Raw genomic sequence first — 14,477 nt, forward strand, 5'->3', positions numbered from 1 at the left:
CCATCTGGTGTTGGGCTCGGATGATTGCACTTTGTTTTTCTCCTGGAGAAGTCTTTGTCGTCATAGATGACTCCTCCTCTTGGTGTTAGTGCGCATGGGCATCGGCTCCATCCTTAGATTGTTTTGCCATAGTAGGGTTAGATGGAGTAGTGTAGTAGAATACATAAAGATATGCCCATGTAAGTGTATCTAACTAAGATAATGTTGGGGCAGACACAGGTTTCCGGGGAGGCAGGGAGGGCATGTACCACTCTGCAGCCCTCTATGCCAAGAACAGATGCATACTGGTAAGTAGCATATTCCGTTCGAGGCATATGGGCTGCAGATGGTACATTTATGAATAGATTGTACAGCAGTTACCTCCCTAGCGGTGGTCACCAGTGTCTGTCGCAACTGTTTGAAATAGAGTTTTTAATACAGCTTGGCCCACTCTGGCTTGTTGTGTAGCCTGTACATCAACACAGTAGTGTTTTGTGAATGTATGTGGTGTAGACCAAGTTGCTGCTCTGCATATGTCATCTAGGGGAATGTTCCCTAAGAATGCCATAGATGCTCCTAGTTTTCGTGTAGAATGAGCTCTAGGAGGAACAGTTAATGTTCTCTTTGCTTTAATGTAACATACTTGTATACATTTTACAATCCATCTAGCTATGCCTGCTTTAGAGATAGGATTGCCCTTATGAGTTGGGGAAAATGCCACAAATAGTTGTTTAGTTTTCCTGAAATTTTGTGTCCTTTCTATGTAGTACAAAATGGCTCTTTTGACGTCTAGTGTATGTAGAGCCCTTTCTGCTACTGTCTGTGGTTTTGGAAAAAAGACTGGCAGTTCCACTGGTTGGTTGATGTGAAATGCCGAAATTACTTTAGGCAAGAACTTTGGGTTTGTTCTAAGAACCACTTTATTCTGGTGTAACTGCAGGAATGGTTCTTGTATTGTCAATGCCTGTAATTCACTTACTCTCCTGAGTGAGGTAATGGCTATCAGGAAAGCCACCTTCCATGTAAGGAATTGTATTTCGCACCTATGCATAGGTTCGAACGGTGGTCCCATTAGTCTGGTGAGTACTACATTGAGGTTCCAGACCGGGGAAGGTGGTAATCTTGGTGGAATGACTCTTTTAAGGCCTTCCATGAAGGCTTTTATCGCTGGCACTCTAAACAGTGATATGTGCTGCCTGTTTTGTAGGTACGCTGCTATAGCTGCTAGATGTACCCTGATAGATGTGTATGCGAGATTACATTGCTGTAAGTGTAGTAAGTAGCAAATAATCTCCCTTGTTGATACGTCTAGAGGGTTGATATTATTAGTAGTACAGTGTATAGCAAACCTCTTCCACTTAGCTGCATAGCATGCTCTGGTGGTGGGACGTCTCGCTTGTTTAATTATCTCCATACAATTTGGTGGTAGATCTAAGTACCCAAATTCTAGGATTTCAGGAGCCAGATCGCTAAGTTCAGTTGTGTGGGATCTGGGTGCATTATTTCTCCATGGTTCTGTGTAAGATGCATGGGTAGAATTCTTAGCTTTTGATGTGGTACTTGTGAGAGTTGCAGGAGCGTGGTGAACCACGGTTGTCTTGCCCACGTGGGTGCCACTAGTATCATGGTCATTGAGTGTTGTTGCAGCTTTCTGACCACTAATGGGATTAGTGGGAGAGGGGGAAAAGCGTATGCAAATTTGTTGGACCAGTTTATCCATAACGCATTGCCCTGCGACAGGTGGTGTGGGTACCTGGACGCGAAGCTTTGGCATTTTGCGTTCTGATGGGTGGCAAAGAGGTCTATCTCTGGTTGTCCCCATCTTTGGAAGAATGGCTGCAGTATTTGTTGGTGCAGTTCCCATTCGTGTATTTGTTCCGACTGTCTGCTTAAGATGTCTGCTATCTGATTTTGAACTCCTGGTAGGTGTTCGGCTAACAGATAGATGTTTTGAGGAATGGCCCATCTCCAAATTTCCTGTGCTAGTCTGGATAGTTGGAGAGAGTGCGTCCCCCCCTGTTTTTGAATATAATACATTGCTGTCATGTTGTCTGTTCTGATCAGGACAGCTTTGTTGGTAACATGTATTTGGAAGGCTTTCAATGCTAGAAATGCTGCTAGTAGTTCTAGGTGATTGATGTGCAGTCTTTTTTTCTGCACACTCCACCTCCCTTGTACTGTGTATTTTTCCATATGTGCTCCCCATCCTGTGAGTGATGCGTCTGCTGTTATTGTCACCTGTGGAATTGGCTCTAGGAACGACCGCCCCTTGGCAATGTTTGTTGTGTTCCACCACTTCAGAGAGCGGTGTGTGCGGTCGTCTACCAACACCAGATCCGTAATCTGTCCTTGAGCCTGATTCCACTGTGTCGCTAAGCATTCTTGTAGCGGACGCATTTGTAGTTTGGCATATGGTATTAGCAGTATGCAGGATGACATCATCCCTAATAGCTGCATAAACGCTCTTGCTGGTAGTGAGTGTTGTGGCTGGAATCTCTGAATGATTGTAAGCATTGTTTGAATCCTGACTGGATTGGGGTATACTTTGGCTTTCCCTGTGTCTATAGTAGCCCCCAGATATTGTTGAACCTTGCTTGGTTGTAGGTGTGACTTTGTGTAGTTCACCGTGAACCCTAGCTGGTGTAGTAGTTGAATTGTCTTTTGTGTGTTTTGAAGACATTCCTCTTGTGACTTGGCCTTTATTAGCCAGTCGTCCAAGTATGGGAAGACATGTATTTGTTGTCTTCTTAGGTGAGCTGCCACCACTGCTAGACATTTTGTGAACACCCTTGGTGCTGTTGTGACACCAAACGGAAGGACTTTGAACTGATAATGTTGTCCTTCTACCACAAACCTGAGGTATTTCCTGTGGGCCTTGTGAATTGGAATATGAAAGTAAGCGTCTTTTAGATCCAGTGTAGAAAGAAAGTCCCCTTTCTTCAGTAAAGGCAGTACTTGTTGTAGCGTGACCATGTGGAAATGTTCCGAATTTATGTATGCGTTGAGAGGTCTTAGGTCCAGTATTGGCCTTAGAGACCCGTCCTTTTTGGGAATTAGGAAGTATAGGGAGTATACTCCTGTTCCTTGTTGGTGCTGTGGAACCTTCTCTATGGCATGCTTTTCTAGCAGGGATAGTACTTCCTTCTTTAACAGTGTCAGGTGATCTTGTTTCATTGGACTCTGCCTGGGGGGGATGTTTGGCGGGGTAGATGTGAGTTCCAGGCAATAACCATGTTGGATAGTTTGTCGCACCCACCTGTCTGATGTGATGTTTTCCCAGACAGGTAGGAACTGTGATAGGCGTCCCCCGACCGGTGTTATATGGTCTGGGGGGAGCTGTATGAAGTCACTGTTTTGGGGTTGGAGAGTTGCGGTTGTTGTTGTTCCCGCGACCTCTACCCTTGTTGTTGCTACCTCTGTAGCCACCTCTTGAATTACCTCTGGGTGATGTAGGTGTAAAAGAGGTTTGTTGCTGGTTTGTACTTGTATTTTTGGATCCTCCTCTATAGGCGGATCTACGAAAGGAACCTCTTTGTGTCGGCTGTTGCAATGCTCCCATTGATTTAGCCGTTTCGGTATCTTTTTTCATCTTTTCTAAGGCCTCATCTGTCCCTGTGCCGAAAAGTGTTTTCCCATCAAAAGGTTGGTTTAGTAATGATGTTTGTACCTCTTGTTTGAACCCTGATACCCTGAGCCATGCATGTCTCCTTAACATGATGCTTGTGTTTGTAGATCTTGCTGCAGTGTCTGCCGCGTCTAGGGCGCACTTGGTTGAAGTGTTAGTAATTAACTTCCCTTCTTGTATGAGTTGATCTGCCCTCTTTTGATGTTCTTTAGGGAGATGTGTGATGAGTTTTTCTAGTTCATCATAATGCGCTCTGTCATACCTTGCCAGTAGTGCCTGTGTATTAGCTATGCGCCAGCTGTTTGCCGCTTGAGATGCTACTCTCTTGCCCGAGGCATCTATTAGCTTAGACTCTTTGTCAGGAGGTGGAGCTTCTCCTGTGGATAAAGAGTTTGCTCTCTTACGAGCGTTTGTGACCACTAGTGAGTCTAGAGGAATCTGCCCTTTAATGAATATTGGGTCCTTTGGAGCTGCCCTATATTTCTTATCGATTCTTGGGTTCAGTATCCTAGCCCTCACTGGGTCTTTGAATATCTCTGATGTATGACTGAGAAGGCCCTTAAGCATTGGTAGTGTTCCTGATGTTCTTTGCGCGGTAGGTAGTGTTTCTAATAAGAAATCCTCTATTTGAGGTTCTGCATGTAGTTCTACCTTGTGATATATTGCTGCTCTATTAATGAGTTGTGCAAAGCCAGTATTATCATCAGGAGGTGAGGGTTTTGAAGGGTACTGTAGGAGAGTAGGGTCTGCAATCCTATGATCACCCAGATTTTTTGCTTTTGTTTCACTGGTTTACGACTTTCTCTGGCTGTGGGCCTGCCAATCAGACCCACAGCCTGGCTGTTCTCTTTCTAAATTACGAGATGTACCCTAGGTACTGGGCCACCTTATCAGACCCCGTAACGCAGGGCATAGGTGTACCCAGGGCCGCCAGGGGCTGCAGCATGTATTATGCCACCCCTGGCTGGCCTCCTAAATTTGACACAACTGGCTGCATGACAGCTGGGGCAAAGTCGTGTAATCACCCTTTGCTGTAGGTATAGTAGCTCTATATCTAACCATACAATGGACACCCGAGTTCCTATCAGTCACTCCTATGGCAGGCCTTGACAATCCTGAAGGCAGAGTGCGTGGGCTCGTGTGAACTAGGTTCTGGCCCGAGCCGAGCCCGGTTGCAGCTTGCGGAATCAAGACCCAATGGCTGTTCCATGATAACGCGTACCACATCGGTAACTTCGGTGTCGCGTTATCAAGGCATGTCGAGTAAGGTGTCATACGAATCGGGATGCTGCCCTCTCACCAATTCTGGCGACGAGGTTAGCCTTCCGCCCTTCTAGAGGGACACGACATGTACGTAACTGTGAACCCCGGTTAAAGTTAACTAAAGCCTCAGCTCCACAAAATGGATGCTGCCACCACAGACACGAGTCTGACCTCCTGCTGCTGGGAGTCCTTCCAGCGAGGGGCGCTTGGACAAAGGGTTTCCTGTCGAGGGCGGTGTTCGCACCGTCCCAGACAGGGTTTGTGTATTCTGGGTAGGTAGGGCTTCTGCGAGAAGGTGGCTGCGGAGTGGCACCCCGGTGCTCACTACGCATCTGCCGGTCAGAACCAGTTCCAGGGGCGCCAGCCCTGGCCTGGGGAAGTCCGGCAGGGGAGAGGGGTGTAACTACCCCCCTTCCTGGTCCCACCCTTAGGGCAGGACCTAGTCATGTACCCACCCCTTTCTTTAGAATAAAGGCAGGAGCGGGGACCCTTCCAAATCAGATCATCTTTGAATCAAGAACTACTTTCTACGAAAGGACATTCGAGACTCTTCTCAAGATTTCTCCCTTGTGACTAAGGAGTAGTCACCCTGCATCAGCAGGCACCATCTAAGAACTCTGCGGTTTGCTGTAAGTCCTTCCTCAAGGAATCCGACGGCCCAGCTCAACGAGAACCGGCTTCCCTGGCACCTCTGACCTCTACCCCCGTCATCAGCTCAGCTGTGATCTGTGGGTGCGACGAGACCTCGAGGGACCGGCCATCATCAGAACCTGCACGCTCTTAACCAGCACGACCATCGAAGCAATTCTCTGGTGAGTGCTCTGGGGTCCGAGAAGCCCCGACCCTGAGCAGCTCCAGCACCGAAGTGCAGTCTCCCAGCATCTCCACGATCTGCGTGGGGCCCTTCTGCTCGCTGCTCAGCACGTTGTCTGGTCACTAGCCGCTGGCTTGTGCCCTTCCTTGACGACGACCGACAAACAACTCAGCTGGTCTGGTTGCTCCAGATCGGCCCTTGCTTCCTTTTTTCGAGAGGAGCACCCCGGACCCTCCGGGTCCCTTCAAGACGCCATCTTAGGCCTACCACGTGGCCCTGAGATCTGCCAAGGCTTGTTGCCCCAATCCTGGGCCCAGCGACGCCGACAGCATCATCCTTCGTGGGACAGCTCGCACCTCCATCCTGGTCGCCGACAACGCCTCCTGGTCCGTGAGACTGCAGAGCCTAGCGTCGCCCACTCACCTGGTCGAGGTGACGGTCAACCGGTGCCCTCCTGGTACCCTCTGACTACTGGCTAGTAGTACGAACTTGGTCCCCTCTGCTTTCAGGTATCAACGATCTCTGATCCAGGCTTGGATCTCTACGAACTATTCATCACTGGTCGCCGGCCAGCAACTCCTTTTCTTCCGGCTCCTGGCTCGTCAGCGAAGACCCCCGACGCCTGTAAGACTTGTGCAGCCGCAGCCCTCGTGGCTAGGTAACTTCGGCATTTCGGTGCCTGCATAGCCTCCTTACTCTAGGGTCCTGAGTCCCTCGCTTCAGACTTGCCTTATCGGGTCCGCCCGAGACCACTAAACTTTCTGTGTCTCCGGACACTTGTTTTTAATTGTGCACTTGAAGTATTTTCATAAGAGATTTGGTTTGTGCTTAGTACCCTGTCCTCATAAAGAGTACAGGGCTGTTGTGATTCTTAATAAATATACTGTTTATTTTCATAACACTTGTGTGGTGTCCTTTCACTCGATGTTCAAGGGGTATGTGATGGTATAACAGCTGGCTTAACGCGCCCTCTCGAGTCTTTAGCCTTAGACTGCTCGTATCCACGCTACTAGGATAGCTGGTCTATAGGTTGACTTACAACCAATCATCATAAGGGTCGTTTGGAACGATACATAGCGGTCGCTAGAATAGCGAACGCTGCATATCGGGCCAACTTCTCACAGGTACAATTCAGGGTCGTTATCGTTATCTGACCCTACATTGTACTCCTCCCATGGGTCTACCTCCTCTGGGATTGTGTCTTCATCATCCCTAGGATGTTCTCCCTCCCCTGTGTCACTCTCTACATCTGTTGTAGGTGTAGATGGTCGTGTGGGAGGCATATTTGGCCTATTGTGAGGGAGAGGGGAAGAGGGTGTGTCTATGTCTTGGAGAAGGGGGAGGAGTTGTATTTGTCCCCATTGTTCTCTTCTTAGGATGAGTCTTGTCATCCGACTGTTCATTCTTCCTCTTTTTAGGTAGTTCTGTGACTACTTTGCCAGTTTTTGGATCTATCAACAGAGTCTTTTGTTTAGGATCTGTTTTATATTCCTGTGTCGGTACCGCAGTTTTCGGGTCCGAAAGGTGTTTTTTCTTACTACTGTCCATTTGTATTTTCGGCACCGAGATTTTATTCGAATCCGATGTTCTCGGTGTCGAGGATGTCCCCGGTGTCGAGGGTGTTTGACATCGACACGTGTTTCGGTGTCGATATGGACTGTTTCGACTTCGAGCTTTCCTTGTCATGGAGCTTCGGTGTCGATGTGGTCCGTTTATCGGAACCACCATGATGGGAGGCCGAGTGTTTCTGTTTCGGTTTCGTTGCCGGGCCCAAAGGCGGGGCGTCGGAAACTTTTTTCGGTTGTCTGACCGGGCTCGAGGGCGGGGTCGACACCGTGCGGGGTCTGTTCTTTGGTAAAGGGACGTCGTCACTCACGGTTTGTTGGACGCCGATTTCGTCGACGTCGGACTCGCCCTCTTCTGACCCAGCCTCGTCAGCCTCCTCTTCCTCCTCTTCTGGGTGCTGGTCCTCGAACAGCTCCGGGATTGCTTGTGACTGCATTCTCGATACCTCGTGTCTTCGGGCTCGACGGTTTCTAATCGTCGATTTTGAAGAAAATGCTGCACAGGCTTCACAGTCCCTGGATTCGTGTTCAGGGGACAAGCAGAGGTTGCACACCTCGTGTAGGTCCTTGTGTGGAAACTTAGCACCACACGTTGGACATTTTTTGAATGGAGTCCTTTCCATGGACTCCGGGCTGGACTACGTCGCGTTGGTCTTCTCGTAGTCTTCGTTCTTCGAAACGCGTCGAGATGGAAGTGAAGTCGCGTTCGGTAACAATACCGTCGAATTGGAAAGTTTTACGCGCCGAATATACCGTCTTTTACCGAAGTCGGTCCGGAGCTCTTCGATCCTCATCCGAACCCGATGGCGGAAAAAAACAATCTAAGGATGGAGCCGATGCCCATGCGCACTAACACCAAGAGGAGGAGTCATCTATGACGACAAAGACTTCTCCAGGAGAAAAACAAAGTGCAATCATCCGAGCCCAACACCAAATGGCGATCTATTCATAAATGTACCATCTGCAGCCCATATGCCTCGAACACAGTAGTTAGTATTAGATTCCTTACCTTAGAATATCCCCAGGCAGCAGTCTGGATCCGGAAACTTTTGCGTAGCAGTACCCCTGCGCGTCGGTAGGCGTCGTCTGCAGGCGTCCCCTGCGGCTCCGCGTCAGTCGTCGGCGTTGTGCGCCGTGATGACGTCGCTGGAGTATATAGACGCCGCCTCCGCGCGCTGACGTCAGTTCTTTGTACACAGCTTTTCCGCGCCAGAACACGCAGAGCCATGTGAGAACCGACACTGGTGCCATTTGAAACTAGGGCCCTGAAAGGGATGTCCTTAACCCTAGGGATCAGTTCGCAGAACGGGGAGGATGGGTGGGGCGGTAAGGAATCTAATCCTAACTACTGTTTCTTACAGATATATTGTTACCGAAGGTAAGTAACTTGTTCATCTGAAAGAAACACGTTAGTATTAGATTCCTTACCTTAGAATAGATACCCCAGCAATACCAATCCCGGTGGTGGGTCTGCAAACCAATACAATCCTACACCAGAAAGTCCTGGAGGACAGAACGGCCAAAGAAGCCATCCCTCCGGACTTGACTGTCCAGGCAGTAGTGCCTCGCATAAGTGCAGCGAGGCCCACGTAGCCGCCTGGCAAATGTCCTGCAAGGGGACTCCCCGGCCCAGGGCAGTAGTAGCCGCCATGGCCCGAGTGGAATGGGCCCTCAGCCCAACAGGAGGCTCCTTCCGAGCCAAAGAGTAACACGCTTTGATGCACAGAACGACCCACCGAGAGACGGTCCGTTTATGTACCGCCCGTCCTTTCTTCGCACCCACGTAGCCAACAAACAGTTGGTCATCCACCCGGAACTGGCGTGTGCGATCCATATAAAATGAAAGCGCACGTTTGGGGTCCAGACGATGGAGCCGCTCTTCATCCTTTGAAGGATGCGGAGGCGGGAAGAAGGAAGGGAGGGTGATGGACTGCCCGATGTGAAAAGCAGAGACAACTTTGGGCAGGAAAGAAGGTCTAATTCTCAAAACCACCTTGTCAGGATGAATGGACAGGAAAGGAGGTTTGACAGAAAGAGCCTGGAGCTCACTCACCCTCCTGGCAGAGGTGATGGCAACCAGGAAGGCCGTCTTCAAAGTCAGGAGACGAAGAGGACAAGAATGAAGCGGCTTAAAGGGAGCACACATCAAGAAGGTCAGAACCAGGTTCAAGTCCCACTGAGGCATCACAAACAGAACAGGTGGATACATGTATGTGATGCCCTTCAAGAATCTGGTTACAATGGGGGACTTGAACAAAGAAGGTTGATCAGGTAGCCTCAGAAAGGCCGAAAGGGCAGAAAGGTAGCCCTTGATAGTGCCCAGAGCAGAGCCCTGCTGGGCAAGAGAGAGAAGGAAGAGAAGAACCTCAGAAAGAGGGGCAGAGAGAGGATCCACAGCCTTTGCTGTGCACCATGCCACAAACTTGTTCCACCGACAGGCGTATACCGATTTCGTGGAGGAACGCCTGGCTGCCAGAATCACATCACAGACTTCAGGAGGCAAGTCAAATGGCCTCAACTGCCGCCGCTCAATCTCCACGCATGGAGGTGGAGGCTGGACAGGTTCGGGTGGAGGACCGTCCCCTGTTGCTGCGACAGAAGGTCCTCCTGAAGGGGCAGGCGGATCGGGGGACCGACTGACATGCTGAGTAGCTCGGGATACCAGTACCTTCGAGCCCAGTCCGGAGCCACAAGGATGACTTGGGCCCTGTCGCGCCTGATCTTCTTCAGCACTCTGGGCAGAAGTGGTATAGGCGTATAACAGACCGCGACTCCACTCGCGCCGAAAGGCGTCGCCGTGCGAGTGCCGTCTTGGAAACTCCAACGCGCAGAACTGATGACATTGCGCGTTCTCTTCTGTGGCGAATAGATATAACCAAGGCTCTCCCCATTGCCGAAAGAGGCCTTGCGCCACGTCCGAGTTCAGACGCCATTCGTGATCCATCAAGCACCGACGGCTGAGTTCGTCCGCCCTGGCGTTCAGAGAACCTGCCAGGTGTTGAACCGTCAGAGTCACGCCCTGACGTTCCAGCCATTGCCAGAGGCGCAGAGCCTCCAGGCAAAGGGTTCACGACCCCACCCCGCCCTGCTTGTTGCAGTACCACATGGCGGTGGTGTTGTCCGTGAACACCTGCACCACACTCCCGTTGACAAAGGGGAGGAATGCCTTCAGTGCCAAACGAATCGCCCGGAGCTCCAACAGGTTTATATGGAGCCGGGACTCCGCCGGAGACCAGATGCCTCTGATCTCTGCCTCTCCCAGGTGGCCTCCCCAGCCCTGGAGGGACGCGTCCGTCACAACAACGTGCTCCGGTTGGGGAAGGGAGAGGGATCTGCCTCTGACCCAATCGCGGTCCGTAAGCTACCACTGCAGTTGTCTTGCAGTGCCCTCTGAGATCAAGACCTGGTCGGACAGGTTGCCCTGATGCTGGGCCCACTGAAACTTCAGGTCCCACTGCAGAGCCCGCATCCGCCACCAGGCGTGATGCACCAGAAGGATGCAGGAGGCCATCAGCCCCAGCAGCCGCAGCGTCAACCTGACCGAAACCCGGGACAACGGCTGAAAGATGGGAATCAAAGCCCGTATATCCTGGACTCGCCGTTCCGGAGGATAGACCCGAAACTGCGCCGAGTCGAGAACTGCTCCGATGAAAAGGAGCTTTTGAGAGGGACACAGGTGTGATTTCGGCACATTGATGGAGAACCCCAGCTCGTGCAGGAGGTCTGCCGTCATCTGAAGTTGGTGGACGACCGTCTGGGGCGAGCCCGCCTTCAACAACCAGTTGTCTAGATAGGGGAAGACTGAAACCCCCAATCTGCGCAGATGGGCTGCGACCACCGCCATCACCTTGGTGAACACCCGTGGGGCGCTGGTAAGGCCGAAGGGGAGCACGATAAACTGAAAGTGCTCGTGGCCTACCGTGAACCGCAGGTTACGCCGGTGGGCCGGCAGGACGGGGATGTGAAAATACGCATCCTGCAAGTCCAACGCTACCATCCAGTCTTGTGGGTCTAGAGCAGCCATGACCTGAGCTAAAGTCAACATCTTGAACTTCTCCTTCCGGAGGAAGCCGTTGAAGTTCCTTAGATCCAAGATAGGACGTAGGCCCCCTTTGTCCTTCTTGGGTACCAGAAAGTAGTGGGAATAGCAACCACGTCCTACTTCTGGCCCAGGAACGCGCTCGATGGCCCCCTTGGCCAAGAGGGCCGTAACTTCCTCCCTCAGAAGTGTCAAGTGGTCCCCCGACACACGGTGGTTATGCAGTGGCATGGCTGGAGGAGTGGTCTCGAAGGGGAGGGAGTAGCCCCTTCGGACGAGCTGCAGCACCCACCTGTCCGATGTTATCGTGCGCCAGTGGGAGAGGTGATGGCGAACCCTGCCTCCCACCGGCGTCACATGGGCCTGAAAGCACGGACTAGGAGGATTTAGTGGAAGATGCTGTGGGGGGAGGTGTGGCCTGACCTCGCCGCTGTCCCCGACCGCCACCACGGCGGTTTCCACGGCCACCACCGCGTTGATAAGTCTGTTGCGGCGCGTGGCTGGCAGCACGTGTGGGACCGCCCCTTCCTTGGCCACGAAAGGAGCGAAACGAACCCGCTTGCTAGCGCTGGGTCGAGAGACCTAAGGACTTGGCCGTGACCCTGGAGTCCTTGAAGCGCTCCAGCGCGTGGTCCGCTTTGTCGTTAAACAGGCGACTGCCATCAAACGGCATGTCCATCAAAGCATTCTGGACATCAGCCGAGAAGTTGGCGGATCTCAGCCAGGCGTGGCGACGAATCGCCACCGTCGTGGACATCGCTCTGCCCAGCGAGTCGGTCGTATCAAGACCACACCTGATGGAGTATCTTGCTGCATCTCGGCCTTCAATCATAGCCTTGCCGAGCTTAGCCCGTACCTCCGGTGGGCATTCAGGCAGCAGGTCCGCGACCGTGTCCCACAGAGAGTGGGTGTAGCGGCCCAAGAGGCACGCGGTGTTGCAAGACCGCAGTCCCAGACTCCGGGACGAGAAGACCTTTTTGCCATACTGGTCGTACCTCTTTGATTCCCTGTCGGGCGGGGCCGACGGGAATGCGGTCTCGGAGGTGGAGGCCTGGATCACCAGACTCTCAGGGGTGGGGTGGGTGGACAGAAACTTGGGGTCGTCCGAACACGGACGGTGGCGTCTGGCCACGTTCCTATCAACAGATGAACCTGAAGCGGGCCTGGACCACGTGCCCAAAAGAACGTCAGTTAAGGCCTCGTTGAACGGCAGCAGTGGCTCCTGTGGGCATGACTGCGGTTTGAGTACCTCAGTGAGGATGTTAGTCCTCACGGCCGCGACGGGGAGCTCAAGGTGTAAGGCCTTGGCAGCCCTCATCAACACCACTGAATAGGCAGCCCCCTCCTCCGTAGCCACGGTAGGAGGCGAGACAAAACCAGGGTTGGGGGAGTCATCCAGACCACTGGCGTCACCCAAGTCACCTGTCCAGTCCATGTCGTACTTACACTCGCGTGTCAGAGGGTCCTCAGACCCCTCCCACCCCTCTCCGTATTCTACATCCTCACCATACTCTGAATCAACAATGTAGACCGGCTCCTCGGGGTTCACAGGCCCCATCGGCGTCGAGCCCGGCGTCGAACGACGCTGGTCCGACTCCGCGTCCGGATTCGGAGAGGGAATGGGGACGGCGCCGCCCGGTGCCGGAGCACCGGCGCCGCGCGGGGGCGGCGCCAGGGGTTGCCCCGATGGAATCGGCGCCGGAGAGGCCGGTTGACCAGCCGGCGTCGACCCCGAGGGCCCCTGCGGCGCCGGGATCGGAGCCGTCGGCGGCGCCGGAGCACCCAACGGCGTCGAGGCTGGGTCACCCGAGCCGCTAGGGCCCCCGGACGGGTTCACAGGGCCCGAAGGCGCCGCAGAACCCGCCGGAGGAGAAAGCCCTCATGGCCACGAGGAATGCCTCTATCTCCTCAGGCAACGCGCCTTGCCCAGGGACCGCAGGGTATGGAGCAGGCCGCGCCGCGACTCACGCGGAGCCGCGGGGTGGGGCTACACGAACCCCCGGCCGCGTCGGGGGGAGTCGGGGGTACGATGACGACGCCCCGACTTTTTGTGCTTCCTACCTGAGGAACCAGAAGAATGGTGACTACTCCCTCCCTCGATCGCTCCCTTGACCTCCAGTCGGACCGGGACCGCTCTCGACGCGGGGCCGACACCCGGAGCTCGAGCAGCTTGCGGGACCGCTCCCGCCTAGCTTTATTTGTCAAGGCCCGGCAATCGACGCAGGCGTCCACGTCGTGGTCGGGCCCAGGCACCGGAGACAGAGTCGGTGATGATCCGTGACCGACATCGTCCGGTCACAGTCGTCACAGTTCTTAAAACCGGGCATCCTACCGGCACCGTAGAAGATTCAAAAGATCAAAAAGATCAAAAACTTGGTCAAAGACAGGAGTACTGCTCTTCGGATCTGCGCTAACTGGCGCGGAAAAAAGAAGAACTGACGTCAGCGCGCGGATGCGGCGTCTATATACGCCAGCGACGTCATCACGGCGCACGACGCCGACGACGGACGCGGAGCCGCAGGGGACGCCTGCAGACGACGCCTACCGACGCGCAGGGGTACTGCTACGCAAAAGTTTCCGGATCCAGACTGACGCCTGGGGATATTCTAAGGTAAGGAATCTAATACTAACCTGTTTCTTTCAGATTACTGAATTTAGGGGCGTTACAGGTAGGGCAAGGACAGGGACCAATGGGTCCATGTCCTGGGGTGAGTACACTCCCTAGCTTGCTCCTCTCCTGTGGGAGGGGGCAGGAGCCTAGCTGGTATTGGGCAGGAATCCGTATTTACAAGATGGCCGGAGCCCGGGGTCGTGCTTCACCTGAGGGGTGGAGTTGGCAACGGTTGGCACACCCCCCTTCCTGAAGTAGTTTTTCCCACCAGTCTTCCTGCCAGAGTGGGGGTTAGAACTGGTGGGGGCTTGTTGCTGGGTACAGCAAATGGTCTGGGGAAGCTCACAGAGGCGCCTTTGAAGCTTCCCCCTGTCGATCCTGGGGGAGGAGACCTAGCACCTCGCCCAGGATGTGCATTGTTGCAGGCCCATGAGAGCGGGGGCTTTCCACCCAGGGGTCCAGCAACATGTCTGCTGTGTGGCAGCCTCTGCAGCCACTCAGCCCAGACTTGGATTGTAGGTTAGGTTTTCAGGGGGCATCTCTAAGATGCCCTCTGGTGCATTTTACATTAAATCCCACAC

General features: G+C 53.2%; 2 protein-coding genes across 3 annotated transcripts in view; both read right to left on the bottom strand.

Moving 5' to 3' along the window:
* Nucleotides 1–14,477, bottom strand: part of HUWE1 (HECT, UBA and WWE domain containing E3 ubiquitin protein ligase 1) — a 1,800,886-nt gene that overhangs the window by 452,328 nt on the left and 1,334,081 nt on the right. The gene's annotated exons all lie outside the window — the stretch shown is intronic.
* On the bottom strand, nt 3,326–4,171 carry LOC147684299 (uncharacterized). The gene has a single exon (XM_086942330.1). It carries the CDS (start codon nt 4,169–4,171, stop codon nt 3,326–3,328), a length of 846 nt encoding a protein of 281 aa, XP_086798456.1.

This window comes from Lissotriton vulgaris, chromosome 10, assembly GCF_964263255.1.
Source record: "Lissotriton vulgaris chromosome 10, aLisVul1.2, whole genome shotgun sequence".
Lineage (NCBI taxonomy): Eukaryota > Metazoa > Chordata > Amphibia > Caudata > Salamandridae > Lissotriton > Lissotriton vulgaris.

What these genes read in the sequence shown, in the direction of transcription:
- LOC147684299 (XM_086942330.1), bottom strand. Translation starts at nt 4,171, where the DNA reads ATGCTTAAGGGCCTTCTCAGTCATACATCAGAGATATTCAAAGACCCA.